The 7,894-nt window shown below is 33.6% G+C and overlaps 1 protein-coding gene across 1 annotated transcript; it reads right to left on the bottom strand.

Moving 5' to 3' along the window:
- Window positions 1-819: 819 nt before the first annotated feature.
- LOC306642564 (olfactory receptor 14A16-like) lies at window positions 820-1,766 on the bottom strand (the record flags this gene model as incomplete). The annotated part of the gene is given in 2 exon segments (XM_079108371.1): window positions 820-974; window positions 977-1,766. Coding segments are annotated over 2 exon segments (945 nt in total).
- Between the last annotated feature and the right edge of the window lie 6,128 nt (window positions 1,767-7,894).

Raw genomic sequence — 7,894 nt, 5'->3', positions numbered from 1 at the left:
AATAAAAATGCATTTAATGTTAGAAAATTTAAACTTAGAAATAAACTTAGAATTCAATGTAGAGTATATTTAACTTCAGAATATTAACAGTAAATTTCAATTGATGGCACACTTATTTCAACTTCTATGTAAATTTATGTGCAATTCAAATTCAGAAAAATTAAGTGTGGGAGCAAAAGAAACTGGCTTATAATCACACTCTTCTTGTGTATGTCAGGTCAATATACTCTGTGGTTTACAAGTTTTCTTTGTAATGAAAATTATTCAAATTATCATCAAATATCAATACTCCCAAATCTGTCATTATGTCATTATGTGATCAGTCAGTAACACCTTATATCAGTAACTCCTCTCTTAAAGACTGTTCTCAATGCAATATTTGCAATATTTGGTCTTTTCTGATATAAACAAGTAAAAGATAAAAAAGAAAGCATTTGAAATAACTAAATTTATAAATTCATCCTCATTTGAAATATTGCAGGATACTAAAATAAATCATAATAAACATATCTAAATCTTGAAACAATCATAAAACATCCCAAACCAAAAGAGACTTGTGCTAGTAAAATAGAAGAGAAATGAAAAAAAAATTATCTAATTCTCATGTCCATTGATGTAGACATAACACAAGGAATATCCCACTGCCTTGTAAACTGTCAAGACATTCCTTTAACATCCAAACTCATGTAAATATTATAAAATATTTTATGTCATGTAACATCAACAATAGCACTGTATTTATTCAATCATTTTAAGATATTAATATAAAACAAATAATTTGATATACTTTAATAATTATCAGGAATACTAACAAACTGCTTACAAGTTAGGGATCATTTTCCCACCAAAAATGTTGTTTAGGGCTACTTTCATGTCCCTGTTTCTCAGACTGTAAATGACAGGATTCAGACTGGGAGGTAAGAGAGAGTATGACACTGACATAAAGAGGTTCAGGGAAGATGGGGACTTAAATATGAACATAAATATGCGATAAATCCAGAGAAGAGAAACAAAGTCACCACAGTAAGATGGGGCAGGCAGGTGGAGAAAATTTTGAACCTGCTTTTTGCATAAGGAATTCTAAGGACAGTGGTGAAAATGTAAACATAGGAAACAACCATTGAAATAAAACATAAGAATGCAAAACAACAGCTAACAATGATAAGTATATATTCTAGAATGTTATTCCTGGAACAAGAAACCATAAGTAATGATGGAATATCACAAAAGAGCTGATGCACTATGATTGTTCCACAGAAATGGGCAGTGAATTTGCCTGCAACATGAAGGGATCCATATACACAGCCACTGAACCATGATATAATCACCATCTGCACACAGGCGTATCTATTCATGATGGTTTCATAATGCAGAGGTTGGCAGATGGCAGCATAGCGGTCATAGGACATCACTAGAAGGAGGAAAATCTCTGTGCCAGCCAAAAATATAACAAAGAAAACCTGTGAGGCACATCCCAGAAAGGAGATGGAGTGGATATTAATCAGAGATTTAATGATGGATTTAGGGACAGTGACAGAGATATAGCAGATATCAATGAAGGACAAGTTCTTCAGGAAGAAATACATGGGGGATTGGAGGTGCTGGTCTATGGTGGTGAGAGTAATAATAAGGAGATTCCCTATCAGTGCAGCCAGATAAATCAGGAAGAAGAGCATGGCACATAGTCTCTGTAGCACCTTGTCATCAGGGAATCTCATAAGCAAGAATTCTGTTATGCTAGTAACATTGGTGAATTTCTCAGGCATGATGATAATTATCTATGGAAATTCAAGAAAAATAGCAATATATAAATATATATAATATATTGCACTCATTCAGATCTTCAAAATCTTTTTGTCATTGGTGTTGGTGTTCTCATTGTTGTTATCTCAGGGATATTCTCATAAACAGTGCAGGATATGCCACATGTTGCAAATTGTTTTCAATTGATGTCTAGTATATTTTACTAAGATCATCATTATAAGTAAGCTATATCACCAAAATGATAGCATAAACTTTACACATAAACAGATTAGCTAAGTTTCTATATATGATGGTTTTCTCAGATTTTGCTATAAAAGCAATAGGCACATTTTGTATATAGGGTAGTTACTAAACATCATTATAAATCTGCTTTAGTTCCCTGTGAATTGTTAGATACTTGAAAAAGCAGTATAAAGAATTTTATATATTCTTTTTTTATTTTTCTTACCTTGTTATTTGTGAAGAAGCAAATTTGGCAAAGGCAAAATTTTTCTTTGTAAAAATTTTATCATATAATGTTAGAGTTTTTGATAATGATATAAATCATTCATATTGTAAATGTCAAAAGCGGGTCACTTACATTTCTACAAGTTTCAAGTTAAGGAGGTAATGTGATCTATTTCTAAAGAATAAAAATAATTGATTTGAAAATGCATATTCTAAGCAACTAATAAACTTGAATAAAATAAAATATTTCATTATGTTGCTGAGGTTCTGTGAAATATAAGCACACAAAATTGATGGCTTAGATACAGCAATAGATTTAGGATAACACAGAGAAACATATGCTAAATAAATACAGATTTTAGGATCATCTGCTTACCTAATATTTCCCTAATTTTTGGAATACAGTCCTTAAAACTGAAGCCAAGAAAGAGGTTGATGAAGGATATTTCCTCATATGAAGAAATCCTGGGTGAACTGAAGCATTTGACTAATGGGTGGAACAGTACTCTTTGAATATTGCTATTGCTTTGCCACCAGTGTCCCTGAGTTGCAATCTTCCCGTCCCTGGCAAACATAGAATCAAATGAAACGTATGTAAATATTTCATTTTCCTAGGAGGTAGCAAATTAAGCATTTTTAATTAGAAAGAGCAAATTAAGCACATTGGTCAAAGAGGAAACTATTCTGAAAGTAATTGTGTTGTCATCACAAACACTGAGGCTTGCAAGAGTAAATATTTAAGTCCTTGTGTGAGCACTTTTTTAGCTCAATGAATTTCCTACTTTGAGACCAACCTAATTAATGGAAACACAGCTATCAACAGATTATTGTTAAACTTATCATGGTGAAGAAATAATCGATTTGTGAATTCATACCCCAACAAAAAAAGATTACCTATGTCATTTGGTTTTTAGTATTTATTTTAATAATTGGTCTTTTTTTTTTTTTTTTGCACTGCTGGGGATTGAACCCAGGGCCTTGTGCTTGCAAGGCAAGCACTCTACCAACTGAGTTATATCCCCAGCCCATAATCTGTCTTATTTTTTGATAAGTAAAATTTAATACCTTTCACCATGAAAAAGTTCAAAATTTGAAAAAAAATATAAAAATTTAATTGTTTACAGGCTCTCATTCCAATTTTATTTATCAGGGACAGAATATCAAAGTTCTACTACATTAAATTTTTGCATTATCTCATGAGTTTTGCAATATACAAGTGAAAGAAAACCTATATATAACATAAATTAAATTTCACCATTTTTTTTCTGTTTATTTCAACTTAACATATTTCCAGGAACACATAACAATAGTGTTACAAATGTCTTATCTTGATTTTAAAGCTTGCATATATTTCAGAAGATGAACATGAAAAAGTTGAATTTCTATTCTTATGTTGAATATAAAATGTAAATAAAAATATCACACATATAATTTACATAGGTGCACACTTTTTCTAAAATGTATTTCAGAAGAACTAATTTAAAAATTTGTTTGTTTTACAAATACTATTCCAAATAATCTCCCAAAATGCATGGAAATTTTGTATGCTTCTCAGCAGCATTATACTTATGACACAATTACCATTATAAAATTATCATTATTTTTGTTAAAGTTATGGACAACAATTATGTCATTGTTTATGCAATTTGCACCTACACTGTTACTACTGAAAGAACATTGAGTTTACAACACAAAAAATGAAACATGTTTGACAATAACAGAAAAAGAAAAGGAAGAGGGAACAAAGATTGGAGTAAGAAAATGACAACAGGTCATAAATCAAATCTACATATCATTATATGTATCATTATAAGAAGGTTAATAGAGGAGTACTGTTAATATACATTTTATATCCTTTCTTCTCCACTTGCCTTAAAATATATATAATTATATATGAAAAAATATAAAATGTGTTATTTTAGGTATACCATGTATAAATGCAACCTACATTACACTATCACACACAGTAAGGAGGCATAAATAGACATATATAGGAACAAATTTTCTAATATTCTATTCAATTTTAGTACAAAACTAAAGCATATTCTGTTAACAAACTACATTGCCTGCTTTTTATATTTCTATGAAGTGTGTCATTGGTATTTTGACAGGGATTGTATTGAATATATATAACACTTTTGGTAGTATGGCTGTTTTGAACATATTAATTATGCCTGTACAAGAACATGGGAGATCTCTCCATCTTCAGTTCCATCTTCTTTCTATTTCTTCAGTTTCTCTCTTCAGTGTTCTCTAGTTTCCATTGTAGAGGTCTTTCACCTTTTGTTAGATTGATTCAGAAATATTTTTTGATGCTGTTGTGAATGGAATAATTTTTTATAATTTATTTCCAGTTGATTAATAGTTTTTGGATAGGAATGAAATGACTTATGGGTATTGATTTATATCCTGTTACCTTGCTGAATTTATTTGAGCTCTAGAATATTTCTGGTGCAGTGTTTTGCATCTTTATATCTTCTAAATATAAAGTCATATCATCCACAAATATAGTTTGAACTCTTCTTTTCCTATTTGTATCCATTCAATTTCTTTCTTTTGTTTAATTGCTCTGGCTAGGGTGTCAAGGATTATGTTGAATAGAAATGGTGAAAGAGGACATCCCTGTCTTGTTCCAGCTTTTAGATTGTTTTAAACTTTTATTCATTTAGAATGATGTTAACCTTGGTTTTAGCATACATAGCTTTTACACTGTTGACATATGTTCCAACTATCCCTAGTTTTTCTAGTGTTTTGAGCAAGAATGGATGATAAATTTTGTTAAATGGATTTTCTGCATCTATTTTGATACAACACTGTATCACTGACATGTGATTATTGTCTATAAGTCTATTGATATAATAAAATATATTTATTGATTTCCATGTGTTGAACAAACCTTTCATCCCTAAAATGAACTCGAATTGATCTTGGCACACTATTCTTTTAATATGTTTTCAAGTGCAATTTTCCCAGTATGTATGAGAATTTTTGCATCTGTATTCATCAAGGACATTGGTCTGAAATTTTCTTTCCTTGATGTGCTTTTGTCTGATTTTGGTATGAGGGAGATACTAGCTTCATAGAATGAGTTTGAAAGAATTTTCTTTTTTTTCTATTTCTGGAATAATTTAAAGAGGATAGGTGTTAGTTCTTCTTTGAAGGTGTGGCTGATAATCTATCTGGTCCTGGGCTTTTCTTTGTTGATAGACTTTTGATTGTATCTTCAATTTCATTGCTAGAAACTGATCTGTTTAAACCCTCCTGATTTAATTTAGGTAGGGCATGTATCTCTAGAAATTTTTCAATGTCTTCATGATCTTCTATTTTATTGGAACACAGAATTTCAAAATAGCTTCAGATTATTGTCTGTATTTCAGTATTATCTGTGGTGATATTTGCTTTCTCATCATGATTTTAGTAATTTGAGTTTTTCTTTATTTTTGTTAGCTTGTTTAAAAGTTTATCAATTTTATTTGTCAAAAAACTAATGTTTTGTTGATTTTTTTGAATTTTTTATTGTTTCAGTTTCATCAATTTCATCCATATGATTTTAATTATTTCCAGTCTTCTACAGTTTTTGGTGTTAATTTGTTTTTTTCTTTTTAGAGGGTTTTGAGATATAATTTTAGGTTATTTATTTAGTGTCTTTTTATTCTTTTAATAAATAAGATAAACACAATAAGCACAATAAGAACTGCCTTTATATTGTCAGAGATTTTGATATGTTGTGACATTTTTCTCAATTACTTATAAGTATTTTTTTATTTGATTCCTGATTTCTTCAGCTATGTATTGGTCAATCAATAGTATATTATTTAGTCTCCAGGTGTTAAAGTAGTTTCAATTTTTTTTTCTAGCCTCAGTTGGTTCTCAGAGCAACAAGCATGGCAAGGGGTTTGGGTGCTTCAGTCTTGGAGACAAGGGCCAGGTTGCAAGTCTGTCTTCTTGGCCTGGAAATATTTGAGATCCCCCAGCTGGGCCATCCCGATCACTCTTCTGGTATCACCAGCCCTCTTCTCTCTCTTCAGTGGACAGTGGAGTGGGTGGGAGGGCAGCTTCACCCAGCAGGAGACACCATCTCCTCTCTGTGGGACACCCAACCCTTCTCCTGGGCAGGACCCCCAGGGCCACACAGGTTTGTCTAGATCTCCATGTCCACAGGGTGAATGTTGCCCATTTTGTGCTCTCTGACCCACAGCTCTCCGTCTTTGGCCTAGTCCACTTTTCGAAGCAGTTGGTCCACAGACTCAACTGTGCTTTGGTTGAACATGTCCATCTCATGCCACAGCTCTGTGTACTCTCACAAATGTTGCCAGATTATCTCCACCCTCTCCACTTCCAAAGTGGAGCTCCAAAGCTCTCCACTTCCAAAGCTCCAGCTCCAAAGTGGTGGTCACCATCTCTTCAAACCACTTGGACTGGGCTTGGATGTAGAGGTGCACACAGCACATGAGGTTATCACCAGCCTGTGTGGACTTCCTCCATGACTTCTTGATGTCCTCCTCCATCTTATTGCTCAGTTTGATCTCCAGTTCCTTGGTCTTCATCTCCAGGTCTCTCTGCTGCTTTGTGAGGGCTTTCTGGGCCTTCTCCACCAATGCATAGTGGCTGGTTAGTTGCTTGTGGAGGTCAGTGATTTGGTGGTCACATTTTTTCATGTCTTTCTTGAAGTTCTCATGAAAGTTCATTAGGGGTTTCTCTATCTTGCTATGAAGCTTGGTGGAGAACTTGAGATGAACTTCTGCTTCATCTGCCAGGCTTTTCTTCACCTGAGCCCATGCTTCTCCCAGGAAGCCTTCCTCCTGTGCAGCCAAAGAGCTCTGAGAGAGCTTAGCCAAGTTCTTTCCATATTTTTTTTCAATCTTTCTCCTCCCTTGGACAAATTCAGACATTTCTTTCTGCATTTGTTTGCCCTTCAGTGGCTTTGGAGCAGTAGTTCAAAACCTGCCATGGTGCCATTGCTTTCTGGGCTTTCTTATCAGCCCAGAAGTAGTCACAGTAGCTCCACTCAGTTGGCTTCAGCAGCTGCTGTTCAGGCATTGTGTCTGGGTGAGGGAATGTCACATAATTTGTCATCTTCTCTGTGTGGTCACCTTTATTTTGAAAATTATATATTTTGTCTTCATTGCCTGAAGTTCTGTCTTCCAAATGGTCTCCTCTATTGGTGCTACTTTCCATTGAATTTTTATTTTGGTTTATTGATTCCTTCATTTCAAAGATTTCTTCTAGATTTCTTCTCAGGATCTTTATATCTTTCTTTAAGATATCTTCCCTTTCCTGAAACATAGCTTTGATTTCCCCCTTCATATCCTCTTTAAAGTTGTAAAGCAGTTTTACTAAGTATATTCTGAACTCCTTCTCTGACATTTCTTCTACTGGCTTGTCAATGGAGTCTATAATTGGAGCATCCTGGTTTGTTTGGAGTGCTTTGTTCCTTTTTTTTTTTTTTTCATTTTGTTTGTGTGTTTTCCCATCTAGCCATGGGGGTCTAAGGTAGTACAGTTTCTACCCTGTAGATTTATAGTATCTCTGAAGGTTCCCAGTACCTCACAAATCTGGGTTTCCCTTTCCATAGGCTGTGCCATGCTGCAGCCCCAAGATGTGTCCTGGATCACAGAGGATCGATTGATCTTCTAGTTTTCTATCCTCCTCATGGAGGGCCATAGCTTTTATTAGCAACCTG

This window comes from Sciurus vulgaris (genome assembly GCF_902686455.1).
Source record: "Sciurus vulgaris genome assembly, chromosome: 13".
Classification (NCBI taxonomy): domain Eukaryota; kingdom Metazoa; phylum Chordata; class Mammalia; order Rodentia; family Sciuridae; genus Sciurus; species Sciurus vulgaris.
The sequence above is the reverse complement of the archived record's forward strand: the minus strand, read 5'-3'. Positions and strand labels throughout refer to the sequence as shown.